The following is a 20054-nucleotide window of genomic DNA, read 5'->3' on the forward strand; positions in this document are numbered from 1 at the left end:
AAGAAAGAAAACATTTTTTTGAGTCTTAACTTGGAAAGGAAAAAGAGCACGGGAGCAAAAGGTTGGAAGATACACTTCCTCACCCGTAACCTCATAGGCCTCGTGCTAAAATACGCTACTTTGACATTATCTCCTATCATACGCACCTTCTATAAGATCTCCCCGAAGTCTCACCACTCACATCCCTTTTTCGAAATCTCAGCAGGAAAAGGAAAAAAGTATATATAATTGCTACGAGAAAAAAAAAAAGAAACCTCCTTTGTCATAAAGTTAATCAAAATATAATTTCTGGCATAATAAAAAAAACATACTTCCCAATTACAAAATCAAACAAAGTTCTTGAAAAAGTAAGAGACTTTTACAAGAAAAGAAAAAAACTTGTATGTTGTAAAAATATCTATGCATATATTAATAATATACATAGAGTCGTCACTCATGGTACTTATTTAAAAGCTTTATCGATCTGCCTTATAAGTTACTTATAACATAAGCATTGAAAGTACTTGTACATTCAACTACGTTTCTGTGCGTATCAGAGATTACGTGTGCTTACTCTACTTTATTAAATTTTGACGTAAACTGTTCTCACACATTAATTAATTTTTTACTCCTCCATAGATATAAATTAACTGGGAAAGAATAAAAATAATAATATTATTCGTTTGGAGAGTCTAAAGCTGCAACGGCATCGCCATATACAGAAAGTTTTAAGCGCAGGATAAGAGCATGCACACTCTTTCCCATTTCCAAGCAAAAAAATTAAACATTTATACACATTATTATTATTATTATACTCATCATACACGCTTATATACTTACAATTACATGTAGAGAGAGAAGAAGAAAAATTAAAATGTGGGTTTTTTCCAGAGAGATTTAATAAAAAAGAAAGCAAAGTTTTTTTTTTCTTTACAACATTTTAAAGGCTTTTTGTCTCTCTCTAAATTGCTTCTTGTTCTTGTTTGCATCCGGAAAGAAAGAAAGAAAGAAACTGTGTTGTTGTTTCATGATGGCACCTTTGGTTTCTCTTCTTCATTGAAGGGTCGAATTTGGTCTGAGAAAAAAAAGAGTGGAGAGAGAGAAAGAGAAAGAGAGAGGCAAGAGCCCCACAAGAGAGACATGCTTGTCTGTGTGTAGTCCCTTTTTGTGTGTTCTCTTTAATCTCTTCCCACTCTCTCCTCCGTTCTGTTTTTGTCATGTGTAAGGGTTTCTGTCCTTCGAATTTGGAGTTTTCTTAACCAAAAAAAAACCAGATTCCATGAAATGGCTCTGTCTTTAATTCTTCTGTTTTCTGGATTTATCTTCTAGCCTCTTTGCTCCTTCCTAATAGGGCCCTTTGTCTCTTCTTATTGTGTTAGAAAACATAATAATAATAATAACAACAATGAAGAGTTTGTAAAGAAAAAAAAAAATCTGAGTCTTGCTCTAAAGCCTAGTGTTCAGTGTGGGAGAGACAAACTGAAACATTACAAATCTCTCTATGATGGCTTCATTGGCTTGTGTTGAGGACAAGATGAAAACAAGTGGTTTTGTTAACGGGGGAACAACAACAACAATATCTCAATCTACTCTGCTTGAAGAGATGAAGCTGTTAAAGGATCAGTCAGGTATCGTCTTCTTTCTTCCTCTTAAGGTTTTGACTGAAAAAATTACTTTCTTTTTTGAGAAATTTGAATGATCTGAGATAAAGTTTCAAACTTTAGCGAATGCATATTTAAATTTTGTTTCTTTCCCCTGAAAATTTGGTTACCAACATGTTCAGGAACGAGAAAGCCCGTTATAAACTCGGAGCTATGGCACGCCTGTGCAGGCCCTTTGGTTTGTTTACCTCAAGTTGGGAGCTTAGTGTACTACTTCTCACAAGGTCATAGCGAACAGGTAACTTTGTGTGTGTTTAAGTATCAACAAACACGCTCACTACATCCTGTAAGCTTCTGTTCAAAGGTTTGAACTTTTTTTTTGTTTACTTTTTTTGATTTAGGTTGCTGTTTCAACCAGAAGATCAGCAACAACCCAAGTTCCTAATTACCCAAATCTTCCATCTCAGTTGATGTGTCAAGTACATAATGTTACTCTTCATGTAAGCCTTTTCAAACTTTTTTCAATTGCTCCATGTGGAAACTTCTATTGCAACTAGTTATGATTATTCTTGATAATGGTTTTGTTTCATTTTGATAGGCAGACAAAGACAGCGACGAAATCTATGCGCAGATGAGTCTTCAACCTGTTCACTCTGTAAGTTCTCAACTTCTTTTTGCTTAATTTAATGACTCATTTCGAAGTTTAACGAGTTTTAAACGATTTGTGCATCAGGAGAGAGATGTGTTCCCTGTACCAGACTTTGGACTATTGAGCAGAAGTAAGCATCCGGCTGAGTTTTTCTGCAAGACGCTTACTGCAAGTGACACAAGCACACATGGAGGTTTCTCCGTGCCACGTAGAGCTGCAGAGAAGCTATTTCCACCACTGGTAAGTCCCTCTTTTCCTCAGGAACAAAACATACGTTCGTTTTGCTTTAACGACTGCTTATGTTATGTATGTTAACCTTACAGGACTACACAGCACATCCGCCAACACAAGAGCTTGTAGTTAGAGATCTACATGAGAATACTTGGACATTTCGCCATATCTATCGAGGTAAAACCACTAGATTTTGTCTCTTTCTCTGTTAAGATTGAGTTGGTATTAAGCTCAGTTCTTGCTTACATTCTCAGGGCAACCAAAGAGACATCTCCTAACAACAGGATGGAGTCTGTTCGTTGGATCCAAAAGATTAAGAGCTGGGGATTCTGTTTTGTTCATCAGGTGAAAAATCTTGGCTCATTTTGGCTACTGAACCATTCTTGTGTTGCTTAACTTCTGACTTTTATTCGCCATTTGAATTGTTAAAGGGATGAGAAGTCGCAACTAATGGTTGGTGTGAGGCGTGCCAATCGCCAACAAACAGCACTTCCTTCGTCAGTTCTCTCAGCAGATAGTATGCATATTGGTGTTCTTGCTGCTGCTGCTCACGCAACTGCAAACCGCACTCCTTTCTTGATATTCTATAATCCAAGGTAAGCTCAAAAGCAGCTCCATCTCTCAGTAAACGTATTTTTGAAGTTCTAACATTACTTGTTTGTTCTCAGGGCTTGTCCAGCAGCGTTTGTGATCCCTCTTGCTAAGTACCGTAAGGCTATATGTGGGTCTCAGCTCTCAGTTGGTATGAGGTTTGGAATGATGTTTGAAACTGAAGATTCCGGGAAACGAAGGTAAGTGATCTGTAAAACTGCAATCTTTCTGTATTTACTGCTCAAATTTGGTTATTCACTTTGCCATTTCTTGTGTATTTAGGTACATGGGAACCATTGTTGGAATCAGCGATCTGGATCCATTGAGATGGCCTGGTTCTAAGTGGCGTAACCTTCAGGTTGAATGGGATGAGCCTGGATGTAACGATAAGCCTACTCGGGTCAGTCCATGGGATATTGAAACACCTGAAAGCCTCTTCATTTTTCCTTCTCTGACCTCAGGACTCAAGCGTCAGCTCCATCCATCTTACTTTGGTTAGTGAAAAAGTATGCCTTTGGTGTTCTTTACATGAGATTTGGAACCTCAAACCATTGTTTTCAAATTTGCAGCAGGTGAAACCGAATGGGGTAGCTTGATAAAACGGCCTCTTATCCGAGTTCCTGATTCCGCAAACGGGATCATGCCTTACACATCTTTCCCTAATATGGCTTCAGAGCAGCTTATGAAAATGATGATGAGACCTCACAACAACCAGAACGTACCATCTTTCATGTCTGAGATGCAGCAGAACGTTGTAATGGGGCACGGAGGTTTGCTAGGAGATATGAAGATGCAGCAACCCTGCCAACCCATGAGGATGAACCAGAAATCTGAGATGGTGCAGCCAGAAAGCAAGCTAACAGTGAACCCATCTGCTTCCAATACGAGTGGCCAAGAACAGAATCTGTCACAGGGTATGAGTGGTCCTGCAAAACCTGAGACTTCAACACTTTCTGGTTGCACTTCTGGAAGAGTCCAGCATGGACTTGAGCAGTCAGTAGAACAGGTGAGCCAGGTGACAACGGCCACAATGTGTAATGAGGAAAAGGTTAATCAGCAAATTCAGAAACCGGCTGCTTCTTCTCCTGTACAAGCTGACCTTGATGACCTTAGTCAACAGATTTACCCACCACAGTCTGATCCAATAAATGGATTCTCTTTCCTGGAAACTGATGAGCTGACATCACAAGTCTCTTCCTTCCAGTCTCTTGCCGGATCATACAAGCAACCATTCATGCTATCCTCCCAGGATTCTTCAGCTGTTGTGTTACCAGATTCAACAAACTCACCGCTGTTTCACGATGTGTGGGACAATCAGTTGAACGGTCTCAAGTTTGACCAGTTCAGTCCCTTGATGCAGCAGGACCTTTATGGTAGTCAGAATATGTGTATGAGCAATAGCACAAACAGCAACATTCTAGATCCTCCACTCTCAAACACAGTTCTTGATGATTTTTGTGCCATCAAAGAAACCGATTTCCAGAACCACCCTTCTAGTTGTTTGGTTGGAAACAACAACAACAGTAGCTTTGCTCAAGATGTTCAGTCGCAAATCACATCAGCTAGCTTTGCAGACTCACAGGCCTTCTCCCGCCAAGATTTTCCAGATAACTCTGGAGGAACTGGTACATCATCAAGCAATGTTGATTTCGATGATAGTAGTCTTCTGCAAAATAGTAAAGGCTCATCATGGCAGAAAGTTGCAACACCTCGGGTCCGAACCTACACTAAGGTAAAAAGATTATCTCTCAATCATTCCACAGAGACTGCATTTTCTGGTGTCACCAAACTTATATAAATCTTTGGGTTTTGGGGAATGTTTTGACTTGGCAGGTTCAAAAAACCGGGTCAGTTGGGAGGTCAATTGATGTCACAAGCTTCAAAGACTACGAGGAGCTAAAATCTGCAATTGAGTGCATGTTTGGATTGGAAGGACTTCTAACTCACCCGCAAAGCTCGGGATGGAAGCTTGTATATGTTGATTATGAGAGTGATGTTCTGCTTGTAGGAGATGATCCATGGGAGTAAGTCTCTTTCTCTCTTTCCTGTGTATCCATTAACTTCACCTCACTTTCTGTCTTACAATAGTTTTCCTTACATGACTTCATAAACTTGTGCAGAGAGTTTGTGGGATGCGTAAGGTGCATAAGGATACTGTCGCCAACAGAGGTCCAGAAGATGAGTGAAGAGGGGATGAAGCTTTTGAACAGCGCAGGCATTAATGATCTGAAGACTTCTGTTTCATAAATGTACCGATATAAAGAAAGATATCCTGTTGGATTTGTAAGAAAAAAGAGAGAAAGAAACTGTTCTTCTCTCGAACTGGTAGAGGATAAACCATCCTGTTGTAAGCATTTGATGTGTTGTTCCGATTTGAAACCTGAAACTATTTGCATATTATGTAGTAGAGTGATGAATGAATGAATCAGTAATTGAGACAGAGTGAGATCAAAAAGCAAACAATTACTCCGCACATTGTTGTATTAATCTTAAAATCAGAGGAAAGCATTTAGATCAAGGGTCAAGAGAAGATTATACTCTGTTTTATGCACAATGACAAAAATAAATGAGTCGAAAATCATCTCAAGAAAAAACTAGGGATAGTATAATTACTACTGTGATGGTGAGCAAAATGATACTCGCTGATTAATTCTACATTTGTAGCATAAAACTAAGAAATGATTTCCAAAGTATATAAAACTTATATAAAGCAACAAAGCCAGGCAAGAGAAAAGAGAAAATCTGCTCTGCTGCTAACAACATCACACCAAGAGGCAAAAAGCATGTGTGGTATGCTAATTCTGCATCAGTCTCTGTCAAATCTCATTCTTTTAGCACTCTGCATCTCAGAAGTGTTGATATTACCATTGTTTAGATTCCTTGGCTGGTACGGTGTAGCATCGTGCTGGTATAAACAATTGGATCCATGGCGACAACCCCTCGTGCTGTTGAAGTACATGCAAGGCTTCATTATCTTGGGTTTTGAATCCCTTGGCCTCTGGTTATTATTATTGCTATTTATCATCTCTTGGTTAGGTCCTCCAGGTGGGAGGTTGTAACGAAAACCGAGATGTGGTTGAACTGGTGGCGTCTCTTGTCTTTCCCCGCCATGTTGCTGAATCAGGTTCTTGTAATAACTAGCATCTCTTGCTGGTGGTGCTCCATAATTATGCTGGTCTGACGGAGCTGGAGGAGGATACACCATGGGAGGACATTGTGTTACCACTGGCTGAGGGTAAAAGTGTCCATTGGAGGCAGGTGTTGTGGTAACTGCTCCATTGGCTTCATGGGTTGAAGATGGGTAGAGGCCACTTGCGTTGGAGGAGATTGAACCTGCACTGCCACTATTTGCAACAAGATTCTCGACCAGCTTAGGGTTGCTTAGGATCTTAATAAGCAAATCTTGGTCAATCATGCTGCTGCCTTGTTCTTTGCTGTTTGAGATTGCAGATAATGCAGCCATTATATCTGACCCTGAAGGGAGGATTGAAGAAGTTGATGTGTTCTGATTGGGTATTGATGGCGCTGTTCCCACACTCGTGCCAGATTGGGTTGGGAGATCAGATGCTGAATCCATCGCTATGTCATCATCTTCTACAGGTAGAATTGGTATGACAATGGTTTGCTGATCATCATAATGTGAGTTCTCAACATCGGCTGGCACCGAAGGGCTGCAGATTTTAGTTTAAGAAAAGACCCCAAGTCAAAACAAAAGTAAATATGCATATGTATGTGTTGGACAAATATGGAGGGGATAGATCCGGACTTTAGAGGAATAGATGATGCGCCAGGATAGAATGCTTCAAGAACTCTCAATTCCCTCTGATTTTGTGCTTCCACTTCTTTGCTTTCGTCCCCTGCAATCACTCTCCATTCCTCATCTAGCAAAATCTGCAACACAAGAAAGAAATAAACTAACATGAGTAAACCAACCAAGAGCACCGTACCTCCATAGTTTACCACTGATTCGTATGCTTATTTGTTAACTAGAAGTGTAAACTAAATATCTTGGCATTTTGGGACAGTTGCAATTAGTAATTTCCAAGATGTAATGATTCTAGCTAACAAATAAGGCTTAAAGAGTGTGATCCGAGAGCTCACCCGGACAGAGCATTTCCACTTTATTACTGCTATGTCTGATAACCTAATCTGTGGCTCATTGGCAGAAAGAGGTCCACCAAAACCAGGTGGTAGATTATCATCACCCGGATGTGAAGCTAAAGATGACTTCGCTTGCAGGTGATCTTGAGACTCTGATCCAACTTGTGAAGGTGAATCCTCTGATATGAACAGCCGTACCTGTTCAACATGAGAAACACATTGTCAATTGACATGTACACAAGAACCTAAGAGAATGTTCATCAAAATAACGCTAGTTAGAATCTCATAACAAGAATCAGTAGACACAAAAAAAATACAATTATACATCAAACATGAATATTTTGGACCAGTTATCTCAAACATACAAACCAAAGAAAGTGGAAAAGGGCTTTCTCAGCATTAACGTGGTACAGGAACAGTCAATGTGGTAAAGTATAAGAAAAGGACCTCATAGTCCATAACAGCCTAACTAATCAACTACTTTTCAAACCATGTATACATGAAATAACTTGGAAAACGGTGATATTCCTCTCTGTAACATCCTCTTCCTCCTCCGCTGGACAACGAATCCATCCCCTAGCTATCTTACCAAAGTATTTTCCATCAGCAAACACGTTGCAAATGACAGCATTTGAATCTCTGTTAAGTGGATAACGTTTCACCATGCCGAATACTTTGTTGAAGATTTTTCTTGGTTCATTCTCTTGGAAACCCCATCACTGAACTACTTGACTACATTGAAGTCATGAGTAAAGATGTTTAAGGCTGACCATCCCATGATGAAACTGGATGTGTATCTGAGGATTAGCCCCCTTATCCAAAGAAGCAAAAAATGGGCAAATAATTTTAGACTAAGATGCAAGAAAAAGAAAGAAAGAGAGCATAGTTGATAAAGTACTCCAATCTAAGAGCTCGAGATAACTCATTGTCAGGTCAGTCACCATGGTTCCACACGTATTCCCAAGAACTAAAAACAAGTAGCAGGCAAATATAAAATCTAAAAAAAAAAAAAGAGCACAGATTCACACTATAAACAATCAAAAGTTCCTCAAATCATGACTAAGCAAGATAATTGCAAGTTATCAAGTATAAACATCTATAAAGGCATATAAAGGGATACAAACACCAGTTGAATCATACCACAGAACAAAACAAAGATTCAGCAACACCAACAAGCAACAACACATTGTCCTGAAGTTCCCAGTCATCATCATATCATTTGCAATCAGCTAATATCAAAAGGGGAGCTAAAAACTAAACATCAATTATGATTCCACAATCCAATCAACTGAAATGTCATTTTTTTTTTTGTTTACCTGACAAAGTTTAAAATCTGGAGGCCAGGATACCCTTTTGTGCAATGCCCTCATAGTTCACTTCTTTTTCAATCTAAAAATATATATTCTTTTTAGCCCAGGAGCAAGGTCCAAATTTGCCCCTTTTTAAAAATCCCCAATAAATTTATTCAACTCTTTAGATTGAAACAATCATCATCATCATCATCATTCTCTCATCCAAAGCTATCGAGAAACCCTAATTTCTCAGGAAAACTTTTGACAAATCGAGGATGTGAGAGGGAAATTAAGAAGAAAAGATGACGAATTTATGAAGCTGCATGCTAAATCCGTCGAGATGGCAAAATAGAGGGAGAAGAAAGAGATGGAAGCAGATTGTGAAGCCCTAGATCCTCTGGCTTCTTCTTCTTCTGGTCACCATCGTCATTTTATCTGTCCTCCAGATTTTTTTTTTCTTTCTTTCATCCGCCTAATATACACGTGTCCTTCACCTTCCCCCACCCCCCCCAATCTTTTTCATTTTTCCAAAATTATCCACACAGTTTACTGTATTTCCATAATGACCCCTATTTTTGGAAACATATTAGACTATTAGTCAATAGCAGCCAGTCCCATTGACTCGTAGTTATCACCAACGCTTACGTTTTGGCAAGTTGATTCAAGTGTGGTAGACTTGCATTTTGAATACACATGTGTGAGGGTGGTTGGTTTTTTTAGTTCTTGTTGTTGTAAGTGAATAATCCATCTCTTTTTATTAATTTTTTAACCAAGTGAATAATCAATCCATCTTTTAAACTTAGAATCATGTTCTTTAACATGGAATTATACAACAGAAGGGAGAATTTTGGATGAAAAATAAACAATAACCAAAGATATTATTACACGACTTTTAAAAGTTGAAGTCAATATAATCCAATCCCATTTGTTCACGACAAGCTTCACTTTCAGTTGAGGAGGTTATGTTCGAAAAAACCAACACCAAGCCAACACCAAATAAAATTCCTTAGCCACAAAAATCAAACAATTTTTTTTTTTATATAATAAGAGAAACATGACTCTATACAAGAGACTATCCTCCACTCTCCGTTCTTCCTCTCTGCACTTGTGTCACTTTAGTTTTCTGAAACTAAGAGTTAAGGATTGTCTGAAAAAAAAAACCATACCAATAATCAAATGTTCCAAAGTCTCTCCTAAGATTTTGTCTTTTCAGATTTCTGTCGCACTCGGGTCGGCTTTCACCTCTGCCATTTTCTATCTGTTAAAAAACAAAGCCAAAATCAAACATTGTTCAGTTTTTTTATCTAAACATTGAAGAGTGATCCCAGAGGAAAAAACTATAGGAGGAGACTTGTTTTACTTACCCTTTGTCCCCTGTTGTGCTTGAGACGCAGACCGTTGGATTCTAGGAGAAGAACCTTGTTTCCCATTGGTAACACCAGGCAATGAATGTCTTTTCTTGACTGAAACAACATCTCTTTCTTGAAGATCAGGGCTTGATCTTGGCGAGTTGTGTTCTTGAACTTTCGCTTTCGCCGACTGTGTTGGCTGCATGAACCGAGGAAGAGAGTTCTTGCCTCCGCTGCTTTCTCTTGCTTCTTGATCAAACCCGAAAGAATTTCTTCTCCCGCTTTTTGGTTCCTTGCCTTCTTCTTGTTCTGTTGTAGCCTCACCGGTACCAGTTTCTTGTTTAGGGCTTGATGTTATTTTCTTGCTTACTCTCCTCTTTTGGCTCGAACCACTCTTTTCAGATTTTCCTTTTCTTGCTTTGACTGAAGAAGATGCTTGGCTTGCCGGTGTTGCCTGAGATTCTGAGATTGTTATCGGAGTTAAAGCTTCCTCAGATAACGGGTAAGCTTGAGGTCCTGATTCATCTTCAGCACGTCTCTTTTTGGAATCTGGTGTACTTATGACCGATTCATGCTGTGTCTCTGAAATTTTTTCAATTTCGACCATAGCATTCTCAACTTTCTCCTTAGGGTCCTCTACAGTACTCAATGATGTTTCATCCTTAACATCAATTTCTATCAACTCTGTTTGGTCTGTTTTAACATCAGTGTCATCCTCTAAAAGCTTTGCTTCTACCTTGGACTCTGCACCCTCAGCGTCTGACTTCTTATCAAGTGTGTCAAGAGAAGAAGTTACAGAGAGTTCGGTGCCACATTCAGATCCACTGAGCTCAGCTGGAGCAACATCTTCCAGAGAGTGATCCTTTTTAGTGTTCGTAACGTCTGGTGAATCTATATCTGTTTTTCCTTCTTCACCCAACACACCATCTTTAGAAGATATTGCTTTGTTTGAACCAGTGGATGTAGTTAATTCCTCAAACTTCGACTGTGCGGCAATGAAAGAAGGATTACTAGCCTTACGCTTCAAAGACTGTTTAGGCTGTCCATCCACATATTCAGACTCTTCGAGCAAAGAATCTGGTTCCTTAGCAGCAGGTGGTTGAGACTGGATTGAGTCATAATAAACCTCTGCTGATGCTTCTGGGGAATCATATTGGCTCATTTTCTCTGTCTCAGATAGCTGGGCTGCTAGCTTACTTGATTCATAGCTTGACAAATCAGTTTCAGTTTTGGTCTCCACCGTTGTGTCAGAGTTTAGTAAGTCAACTTGAGATGATACTTTAACACTCTGTGCTTCTTCCAACTGTTGCTCTTCCGTTGTCAAATCTGCTTTTGAAGTCTTCTCAGGTTTTGGAACAGACATCCACCTCTCCAACCAGTTCCAAGCAGAACTAGGTTTTGTAGGATCACATTTAATGCTGATTGATTTTGTCTTGGGAGTTGACTCCATTAGCTATAGACCAAATATGTAACAAATTGAGTATTAACAAGAAATTGAGTTTAGCTATCACAATATATACCTTGAATAGCCAGCCAGAATGTACTAAAACCAAGTTTAAATACATACATGCTTAGCAAACTTGTTTTCGAGAAGCTTTTGTGCAGCTGCATTTGCTTCCACTTTGTCCTGAAACAAGAAACAATATCAGTCCACAGAATATATAGGGTACACAAGTGATACTGTAACATAATTCAGCCATCTCAAAACCTTACCGAGATTGCTGAAACACGGCTACCATCTTTTGTGGAATGACGAGCACGAACCATTGTTTGCATCTTGACAATAGCTTGGACACAACGCAGTGATCCCATGGCCTGGCTCCTAACCAGGTGGCCACGAACTGCAGCTTGAAGTTTAATAACTTTCTTGCGCCTCAAAAGTTCTCTCCGCGCCTGCAGTTCAATACCACCACAGTAAGAATAGTTTTCAGGACTGTTCCTCAACAACAGGGGGGAATATGTTAACATCTCTAACAAGTTCACTGAGTTAAGGAAAGCTTATGCTTAGTAATAAAGAAAACACAGGAGAATAAAGGAAACCAGACCATACCAAAAAACCACGAACAGCAGCTTGGATGATCACGATAGCAGACTCATCAACTTCTTCATCCCTTTCTTTTCTGAGTATGACCACATCATCGGCTTCAGATTCTTTCGGTTCAACCTTACTAGCGTTTTCAACCTCGGGAGTAATAATGTCTTTCTCTACCGTGGATACATCAGCAGCATTTGGTCCTTGCAAATGATCAGTTCCAATGAAATCATCATCTTCAGTTTCAGTCCCTTTGGATTCCACAAGAACAGGCAGCTCGGTTTTGTGGTCAATCTGCTCCTCCTCCTCCACCGTTTTGTTCTCAGCAAACTGGTTTTTTTTCTCATCCACATAGGTAACAACGGGGAATTGACTAGTCTTCTTCTCATCACCAACAGAAAACGGCTGCTGCTTTTCAGAAACAAAGTTGTTGTTGTTATCAGGAGAAGGAGATTTAAGGAGAGCAGATTCAAGAGTTTCTCTAGTCCTAGTAGAAGCAGGAGTAGTCTCAGAGACAACACTAGTGATCAAGCCTCGCTGTTTCCCAGATTTCTTCCTGAAACTCCATCCACGCTTGTCACCACCAGAGCTCTTGTTCTACATCCAAAATAACAACACAATCTTTTATTATGTGCTTAAATCTCACATTTCATAATAGAGAGGCTAAACAAAAGACACAACAAAACCAGTAAAACCTAACAAGTAACAAGATCAAAACGGACAAAAAACAAAACCCTAAATTATAATTATATATATATATATATATATATATATATATAAACCTAAGTAGACAAAAATTAGAAACTCAGAAATGCCAAAAAAAATCCGACCAGACACTGACGGAAGCAATAAAAACAGATCTACGACAATTAGAAACACTCAGATCCTAAATTAGCAACTTCTTCAGTATCACGAGGACTGTAAAGCCTTAAAAAATGGAGAAACGAACAATTTGAAAAAGAAGAAAGAAGAAATGTCAAAAACCTCGGTGGAGGTGGCGTTGGGTTCAGCGGCATCATCACGGCCGGCACAAGCGATGATACGGAGACAAGAAGAAGCTGGAGATCTTCCCATGGATGTTGGTGGATAACCTCAGAAGACGACTAAGATAAGAAGACCGTTTTATCTTTCTTCGGAGTGGGATATGAGATGTTGGATCAGTAAAGAGAGAGAGAGAGAAGGTGTCGTTGGAAATTGGAGCAGAGAGAGAGAGAGAGAGAGAGAGAGAGAACTCAGAAGCGGAATACTGAAAGAGATTAAAATACGGTTAAGTCGCGCATTTGGAATCCGCCAGTCCTTTCTCTTCTGTCCGTTGAGGTGCCAATTAAAGCGATTTTACGCTGTCACTGTCAGATCTCTCTCGTGATGACTACATTTTCTTATTCTCCCCTCTCTTCTTTTTTTTTTCTTTTTCTTTTTCTTAAAAAACAAAAAACTAAGCGATTTTTACTAGAGTAACAACAACAAATTAAATTACTAGAGTAACAACAAATTCACTTTACATGCTTTTGAATTCGATTCATATATATGGGTTAAAAAAAATTCATGTATAACAAACTAAAAAATGTAACACACACAAAAAACAAAAATTGATTTGTATTTCCTGTTTTTAGAGGAGTACTAAAAACTAACGGTTGGATTGATTGAGGAAATGAATTATGAAATTAGTGGGGGATTATTCAATTATGGCAAGTCGATAATGTTGGTTCACCTAATAATAATAAGACGCATGTGACTGTCATGTGCATCATGTCTTTTTTTTTGGTTCTCTCTGATCGCTTTGAGGGTTTTTTTTTAACTCTTTTTCTTTCCCCCTTTATATGTGGGGTTTTTTTTTATATATATAGCTTTGTTTATTAAATTGTGAATCTCTCAAAAACCCATTTGGTTAAAGACGTAAATATGTTAGATAAAAAACTATATTTGCAGTGTAAGCAATAGTGACAATGATATGTTGTGTAAGTAAAAAGTATTAAGGACTTGCTTATAGAAAATTGTTGTTTCTTTAAGCCTTTCCTTTATCTATTTAGTATTCTTATCTTGGCAGGTTAACTACTTTCTTCTTTCTTACCATTTCCATATTTATTTTATTTTATTTATTTGCAAGTATGTATATTCGATTTAAAGCAAAAAAAAAAACGAGGAAAAAAAATTGAAACTAGAACCGATGGGCTTTGTGGGCCTATAGTGGGCCAGATAAAGGGCTAAAAAATAAGGAAACCCGTGGCTTTGAAAGAGCTAATGGAAGGTGTGGGGTATCTCTCTGTTACCAAACTGATCAAAGTCCTAACCACTACTCATTGTAACATTGACATGCCTTTTTGTCTTAATTTTTGCCACGTGTCATATTCACAGTACTGCCAGCTAGGTTAGCATATGCATTTGTTTTGTTTTGTAGCTTTACGACAAAAAAGTATAACATATCAAAGTTGTGGGTCTATTCTGAAAGTGATGGTAAAATTATTACTCTTAACGTTGTGACAGTGTCACGTATAGCCCACTGCCTGATCTTTTTCTTATGTTTTCCTTCATTTTCATTCTCACTTTTGTTATATAAATGAAATGACTGTGTTCTACTGAATAGTGTATACTACACACAAAGACTGATATATTATACAAGTAATCCTAAGATTAATGAACACGTCAAAAGAAAATATTAACAGTTTGAGACTTTGAGGCTTCGTACAAAAGAGTTTGACTCACCTACTTCCTCATTTCTTTTTCCTTTATACCACTTTAAATAGGTTTATGCAAATATGTTTAATGCAAATACTAAATGCAGACGAAGACGTGAACAAAGGAAGCCCGTAGTCGGCAACTAAAAGCCAAAGGTGGTTGATTCAAAGTGTTAGAAATTTTAAGCGATAAACTCTCAGGGCTTGCGTGTGAAAGATGAAACAAACCTTTCACGACCTTGACCAATATGATTAACCTGAAGACCAAACCTAAAGTGGGGCATCACTAATTGCTTCCGTCCTAAGTCAAATATCTCAATCGTGCAAACTCATTTTCACTGTTTTTGTCGCACTCACCGACAGAACGCCATTTTTACAACATCATTATTTTCAAAAACTCTATTTTAAGTATCAAGTATCTCAGTAAATAACAAATTTATAGGAACGGATTATGAATCTAAGCATAAACATAATAACTACAAAAATACACAATGATTCATACAAAAAGCGAAACACATGCTTCATGTCATGCCATCACAAGTCAGTAAAGGACAAAACCTTAGCAGTTTCTTTTTCTTTTTCTGAGAAAATCTGACTTCTGAATATCGAAAACGTTATCTCTAGAAATAAATCATTCGATGTGGTTTACATTAAAATACAGAAGCCAATAAAAATTCCACATGGAATTATACTTAAAACAAATGTTTAATAAAAATAAATAAAAAGTGATTATGAGTCTCTCATTGTGTGAAGAAAGAAACAAAAACTGTTGAAAAGAAACCACATCGAACGAAGCTTAGAGTCAGTAGTTTTAAGACTTACGTGGCCTTCCTCTTCTTCCACCGGTCTTCACCGGCGGAGCCTTTCCGTTACCAGTGCGGCCGCCGCGTCCACGTCCTCCACGGCCACGTCCTCTGCCACGAGTGCTCTGTTTCTTTCCATTGGCCTCTTCTCCATCTTCACTGTAGTCACTGTCGGCATCACTACCTTGAGGTTCCTTCTCCTTCTCGCTGTTATCTTCATCACTGTCTTCTTCAGAATCAGAAGAAGCTTTTGATGCTTTCCTCTTTTTAGAAGCAGCACCTCTTTTCGCAGCTTGTTGCTTCGGTGCCAAAGTTTCTTCCTTGACTTCTTCTACAATTTCTGCACACAACAATCAAATACATCAAGAAAAGTTCAAATTGTGTAAGGGATTAATAATATTAATGTGAATATACCTTCTAATGATCCTTTGCCGTCATAGATCTCGAGCTGCAGACAGAATAAATAGCGTACGTAAACAGGAAATACCAAACCTTGAAGAGAAGTATTATCTTGAGCTTTCTATTGAGGGCTCAAATTAAAAAGGACTGGCTCTCTTGCTTTTGTTACCTGCTCAAGTCGATCAGCGATATCTGTTCTGTCAACTATGACCAATGAATGGCAAAAACCGCATGCCACACTACACAAAAACATACACAAGGATTTTAGAAAAAATTCCAATTTTCTCTGAGGCAAACACTTGAGAAACTCACCCCATTACATGCATTCCCTCGAGCGTATCCACCTTTTTTGGCGCAGCAGAGGATCTGAAACGCGAAAGTAGCAGGGTTTACAATGATAATCACATGTGGTTTTTAAACAAAAAGTTAGTTATAGTATGGCATACTTTTGACCGTTGGGGCCATAACCAAGTTCCCCATACTGAGCATGACCCCAACTTATGCAAGAACTATCGGCACCAACAAAATGATGCATGCTTCCTGAATCCATCCAGCGCAAGTTCCAACCACTGTGTGAGGAGAGAATAATGCTACATTAATGATCAAAAAGCAATATATCAATCGGTGGAATCTGATTAAGACGAACCTTAAATCCATCATAGGTTTAGGGTACATCCAATCATCACCATTGTTCTTTATCTTTCCCCACATATATAACTGTCCTCCACCTGAAATGAAAACCCAAACAAGTTAAATTTAATTTTAGATACAGGACCAGAAGACTGACACGAGGTAAAAAGACAGTTCAGGTTAGATTCACTTGCCAGCGGTACAAGCGGAGTTTGCAGCACCAGCAGAAAGAATGGCATTAGGAGGCAAAACATTATTCCTCTGAAACACATCAATACGGCGTGGAGCCCACTCATCTTTCTGCTCCCTATGTCCAAGCCTGAAATTGGTAGCGAAACATCTCATGAGGAAGAGGAAGTTAATTTCCATCTACAAAACTTAAATATGAGCCAGTACCAACCTTCCATATCCACCAAAGCCCCACCTGTCATAGGTTTTAAAAGATATTAGCAGCTGATGCATCAGAACTATTGAAGTTTTGGTTTTCAAAGTAACCAAAAAATTTGAACAGATATGTTACTTACGTGTAGACAAACCCATTCTTATCTACGGCCACTGATTAAGGGAAAAATTAATTATCAGAATGAGTATTTAGCTTCCTTGAAAGACAAAGATTGAGGACAGAGAAGAGTGACAGAAATATTGTTTCTACCAGTATGATTTGTTCCACATGCAACTTTGACAATGGTTTCCTTTGCAAGAGAAGCGATGGCTTTAGGACGTGGCTGAGCTTCGTAGGCGAGCCTGACTGAACTATCCTTCATATTGAACTGAAACGAAACCACAAACAATGTAATTTGGTTTAAAGTAAATGATGGAGACATTTTACCTAATTATCATCAAGTAAAATTCAAAGAGACTAAAGTAACTAATCAATACATAGGAAATTTCCATAATATTTCAAATAACAAGAGCTCAAAACTTATTTGGAAGTTCAAATAACCACAAAACATTCACACTCCAAACACCTCCAGTCATGAAAATAAGTTACAAGTAAGAGACAAGTTGGAAACTGCATTGGTTGCACATCTGAAGTGTGCACATAACTAAGTTACCTCATTATCAGTTCCATGACCTAGTTGACCATACTGTGGGAGACCGGCAGTCCTATAAACAAACAAACACTCTGAAATTGAGCAAGAAGTCTGACTAAAATGAGACTAGACCAGACTGAAGAAACCATACAGTATAGAGGCTCCTTCAGTAGATGATAACCACACAGTGAAATCAGCCCCACAGGCAACGTTTGTGACCTCATCAGACACAATACAGGGAAGAGGCGACGATTCAACTTCGACAGAAACAAAGCCTGTAAAAAAAACACAAATTTTCATACCATTAGAACGGTAAAAACACAAGCAGATATAAAGTACAGTTTCTCATACCGTTTTTGGCTGAACCCGAACCCAACTGCCCATACTTATTCCATCCAAATGCAAGGGACTGGCCATCATCACTTACCACTACCGTGTGGTTCCTCCCTGCTGCCGCTTTCACAATCTTGTGCCTTCAATAGCAACAGGACAAGATAAAAAAAAGCTCAATGCCTAATAACAACCAATTCAAAGCTTGATCAATCTAGCAAGGAAACAGACAAGAAAAACTCACTTAGAGAGCCCTGACACAACTGTTGGCCTGTCACGTTGGATCATATCTCCATGGCCTAATTGTCCTTTCTAAACATACAGTTTCAAATGAGAGAAGCTTATACAAAGTAATCGAAAAAGAGAAGGAACGAAGATGGATCAGAGCATTACCTCATTGCGTCCCCAGGTGTAGCAACGACCTTCAACGTCCAATGCCACACAATGAAACGAAGCTACATTCACACAGCAAGATAAACACAGTTAATGGAATCAAATCGATTTCTCCAAATATCACAGATGAGAAAACTCAGGAGGAGGAGTGAAGAAGAGGAAGTTATACCGCAACCAGAGGCGACGAATCGAATGTTAATGCCGACGAGAGGCCTTAAACGAGTAGGAGAGACCAAGTTACCTTCCATCCCACCTTTGCGTTTCCCAACGATATCCCAAGCGGTAGCACCACAAAACAATAGCTCACCTCCCTTCTCCTCCTCCTCCGACCTCTCTTCCTTCTTCTTCTCCGCCAACGACGAATTCATCGCATCTGCCATAAGCTTCTTTCAAAAATTTCAAATTTTTTCTAGATCCAATAGACGAGTTTCGAGGGGGTAAACGCGGCGAATCGGAGGAAGCTTTAAAAGTTGGCGGGAAAACAACGGCTAGTGATACTGACTGAGCAGATCGGAAGCGACGACAAAGAGGATTGAAGAAGAGGAAAAAGAAAGAAAAAAAATGGGAGAACCAAATTCAGAAACCCTAAACACACAAAAACAAATATATTAAAAAGTACATAGAAGAGAGAACTTAAACGAAAGAAGCAACAAAATAAAATAAAAGAGAGAGAGAGAGAGATAAAGTGAGGTGAAAAAAATATATAAAAAGACTAGAGTGAGATTAATTGAAGAGATTTCATTTGGGGATTTCTCTATTACCAAGAATATACATTACTTTATATAAATATGATTAATTATAAAATTCGTTAATATTTTGCTTTTGTGTAGCGTTTTGTCTCTTCTTTTCTTTTTTCGTCACTATCTTTTGTTTTGTTCACTTCACTCGTGTGGGAAATTTTACTTTATTAATGTGCTTTTTTTTTTCTTGTTTCTATTAAATTACAAAAGTTTTGTCTTCCTAATAAAGGAATTAAAAGATATTTCTCTCTCCCTGTTTTGTACTGTGTGTTTTTTTTCCCTTTTCTTTAAAGGTGTTGAAGTGAAATATGTTTTGTTAGCTTAGTTTTTATTTGTTTACTATAATTCTTTTGTTTGTGTTTCTTTACATGCCGAGAAAGAAAAAAAATAAAGCTGTGTAAATAATGAATACGGTATGCTATTTATTATAAATAATGGCACAAAAATCAGCTGATTGAATTAGGAAATGGTATATTCAAACTGAAAAAAGACAAAATATGGAAACAATAGAAAATTTAATAAATCAATACTGTAGAATTGTAGATCTTTTTTAAAAGGAAAAAAAAAAAAAAAACACTTTACCAAATCCACTTGAGAAAATTGGATAAAGCCTATGGATAATAAGGCCCAACCCATTAGTAACCCACGAAACGTTTAGTAATTAATTATTAATCAACCAATCAAATTCGAATACGGAGATCGCCACGTCAGCCTTCTCATCTCCTCTGCACAGAATATTCCAATTTCCACAAAACCGGTTCGCTCCATTTATCCATTTCTCCAAAACAACCGTCTTTTTAAAAATAAAAACCGCTTTCAACATCACTCATTATATAAGTGAAATCATCTCTACAACACATACATCGTACGTACCCATTTTACTCTCGCTATCATAAGTAACTGTCGGAAGTTTTCTTTTTGACGGTTATCATCATCATCTTCCTCACGATCAAAGTCTCTCTGCTTCTCTCTCTCTCTCTTTTTCTGTTCTCGCTTTGAAGAAATGGCACGTACGAAGCAAACTGCTAGGAAATCCACCGGTGGAAAAGGTCCAAGGAAGCAACTCGCTACCAAGGTTCGTTCTTCTTCTCTCTTTTCTATTCTTCTCGTTACTTTTTCTTTCTTTTACCTCTCGAGTACATTATTGAGATCATGTTAGGGTGACGAATTACGTTTTGAGAATCGGTTTCTCATTCAGTTTTTTTTTTTTTTTTTTTTTTTTTTT

At 38.3% G+C, this 20054-nt stretch overlaps 4 protein-coding genes and 1 non-coding gene across 7 annotated transcripts in view; 2 read left to right on the forward strand and 3 right to left on the reverse strand.

Annotated features, from left to right (window-relative positions):
• On the forward strand, positions 919-5491 carry LOC104776101 (auxin response factor 5-like). Its single transcript, XM_010500105.1, has 13 exons — positions 919-1607; positions 1763-1878; positions 1982-2080; positions 2179-2235; positions 2314-2469; positions 2553-2637; positions 2715-2805; positions 2892-3056; positions 3129-3251; positions 3334-3545; positions 3621-4783; positions 4885-5075; positions 5172-5491. The coding sequence occupies exons 1-13, from the start codon at positions 1481-1483 to the stop codon at positions 5296-5298; spliced, it is 2712 nt and encodes a 903-aa protein (XP_010498407.1). The 5' UTR covers positions 919-1480; the 3' UTR covers positions 5299-5491.
• LOC104776102 (zinc finger CCCH domain-containing protein 6) lies at positions 5615-8895 on the reverse strand. 3 transcript variants are annotated; one of them, XM_010500109.2, is made up of 5 exons: positions 8469-8895; positions 7742-7964; positions 7153-7350; positions 6818-6942; positions 5615-6722 (listed from the first exon to the last, which is right to left on the reverse strand). In XM_010500109.2, exons 2-5 carry the CDS (start codon positions 7781-7783, stop codon positions 5858-5860), a joined length of 1230 nt encoding a protein of 409 aa, XP_010498411.1. In that variant the 5' UTR covers positions 7784-7964; positions 8469-8895; the 3' UTR covers positions 5615-5857. The 3 variants fall into 3 exon arrangements, with proteins under 3 accessions (XP_010498411.1, XP_010498409.1, XP_010498408.1); XM_010500107.2 differs by having other exon boundaries at positions 7652-7964; XM_010500106.2 differs by lacking the exon at positions 7742-7964.
• On the reverse strand, positions 9297-13147 carry LOC104776103 (protein IQ-DOMAIN 32). Its single transcript, XM_010500110.2, has 6 exons — positions 12810-13147; positions 11844-12422; positions 11507-11686; positions 11361-11420; positions 9809-11246; positions 9297-9702 (listed from the first exon to the last, which is right to left on the reverse strand). Exons 1-6 carry the CDS (start codon positions 12897-12899, stop codon positions 9683-9685), a joined length of 2367 nt encoding a protein of 788 aa, XP_010498412.1. The 5' UTR covers positions 12900-13147; the 3' UTR covers positions 9297-9682.
• On the reverse strand, positions 15097-18757 carry LOC104776104 (protein RCC2). Its single transcript, XM_010500111.2, has 16 exons — positions 18259-18757; positions 18090-18151; positions 17941-18008; positions 17718-17839; positions 17518-17641; positions 17388-17439; positions 16985-17102; positions 16857-16887; positions 16733-16756; positions 16527-16651; positions 16349-16430; positions 16149-16271; positions 16015-16068; positions 15872-15941; positions 15718-15751; positions 15097-15643 (listed from the first exon to the last, which is right to left on the reverse strand). Exons 1-16 carry the CDS (start codon positions 18467-18469, stop codon positions 15312-15314), a joined length of 1632 nt encoding a protein of 543 aa, XP_010498413.1. The 5' UTR covers positions 18470-18757; the 3' UTR covers positions 15097-15311.
• LOC104776105 overlaps positions 19712-20054 on the forward strand; it is a 1021-nt gene continuing 678 nt past the window's right edge. The window contains exon 1 of the transcript XR_002037022.1: positions 19712-19904. This is a non-coding gene — a transcript (uncharacterized LOC104776105). The remainder of the gene's footprint in view (positions 19905-20054) is intronic.

Source organism: Camelina sativa, chromosome 3, assembly GCF_000633955.1.
Source record: "Camelina sativa cultivar DH55 chromosome 3, Cs, whole genome shotgun sequence".
NCBI classification, from domain to species: domain Eukaryota; kingdom Viridiplantae; phylum Streptophyta; class Magnoliopsida; order Brassicales; family Brassicaceae; genus Camelina; species Camelina sativa.

Coding starts and splice junctions, on each gene's coding strand:
- LOC104776101 (XM_010500105.1), top strand. CDS start 1,481: ATGATGGCTTCATTGGCTTGTGTTGAGGACAAGATGAAAACAAGTGGT. Junction 2,638..2,714: donor ATTTCGCCATATCTATCGAG/GTAAAACCACTA, acceptor TTACATTCTCAG/GGCAACCAAAGAGACATCTC. Junction 3,252..3,333: donor GAAGATTCCGGGAAACGAAG/GTAAGTGATCTG, acceptor TTGTGTATTTAG/GTACATGGGAACCATTGTTG.
- LOC104776102 (XM_010500106.2), bottom strand. CDS start 8,522: ATGAGGGCATTGCACAAAAGGGTATCCTGGCCTCCAGATTTTAAACTT. Junction 7,351..8,468: donor CAGATTTTAAACTTTGTCAG/GTAAACAAAAAA, acceptor CATGTTGAACAG/GTACGGCTGTTCATATCAGA. Junction 6,723..6,817: donor GCATCATCTATTCCTCTAAA/GTCCGGATCTAT, acceptor TAAAATCTGCAG/CCCTTCGGTGCCAGCCGATG.
- LOC104776103 (XM_010500110.2), bottom strand. CDS start 12,899: ATGGGAAGATCTCCAGCTTCTTCTTGTCTCCGTATCATCGCTTGTGCC. Junction 11,421..11,506: donor GCCGTGTTTCAGCAATCTCG/GTAAGGTTTTGA, acceptor TTCTTGTTTCAG/GACAAAGTGGAAGCAAATGC. Junction 11,247..11,360: donor AAAACAAGTTTGCTAAGCAT/GTATGTATTTAA, acceptor TTTGGTCTATAG/CTAATGGAGTCAACTCCCAA.
- LOC104776104 (XM_010500111.2), bottom strand. CDS start 18,469: ATGGCAGATGCGATGAATTCGTCGTTGGCGGAGAAGAAGAAGGAAGAG. Junction 16,888..16,984: donor ATGTGGAACAAATCATACTG/GTAGAAACAATA, acceptor TCCCTTAATCAG/TGGCCGTAGATAAGAATGGG. Junction 16,272..16,348: donor AAACCTATGATGGATTTAAG/GTTCGTCTTAAT, acceptor CTCCTCACACAG/TGGTTGGAACTTGCGCTGGA.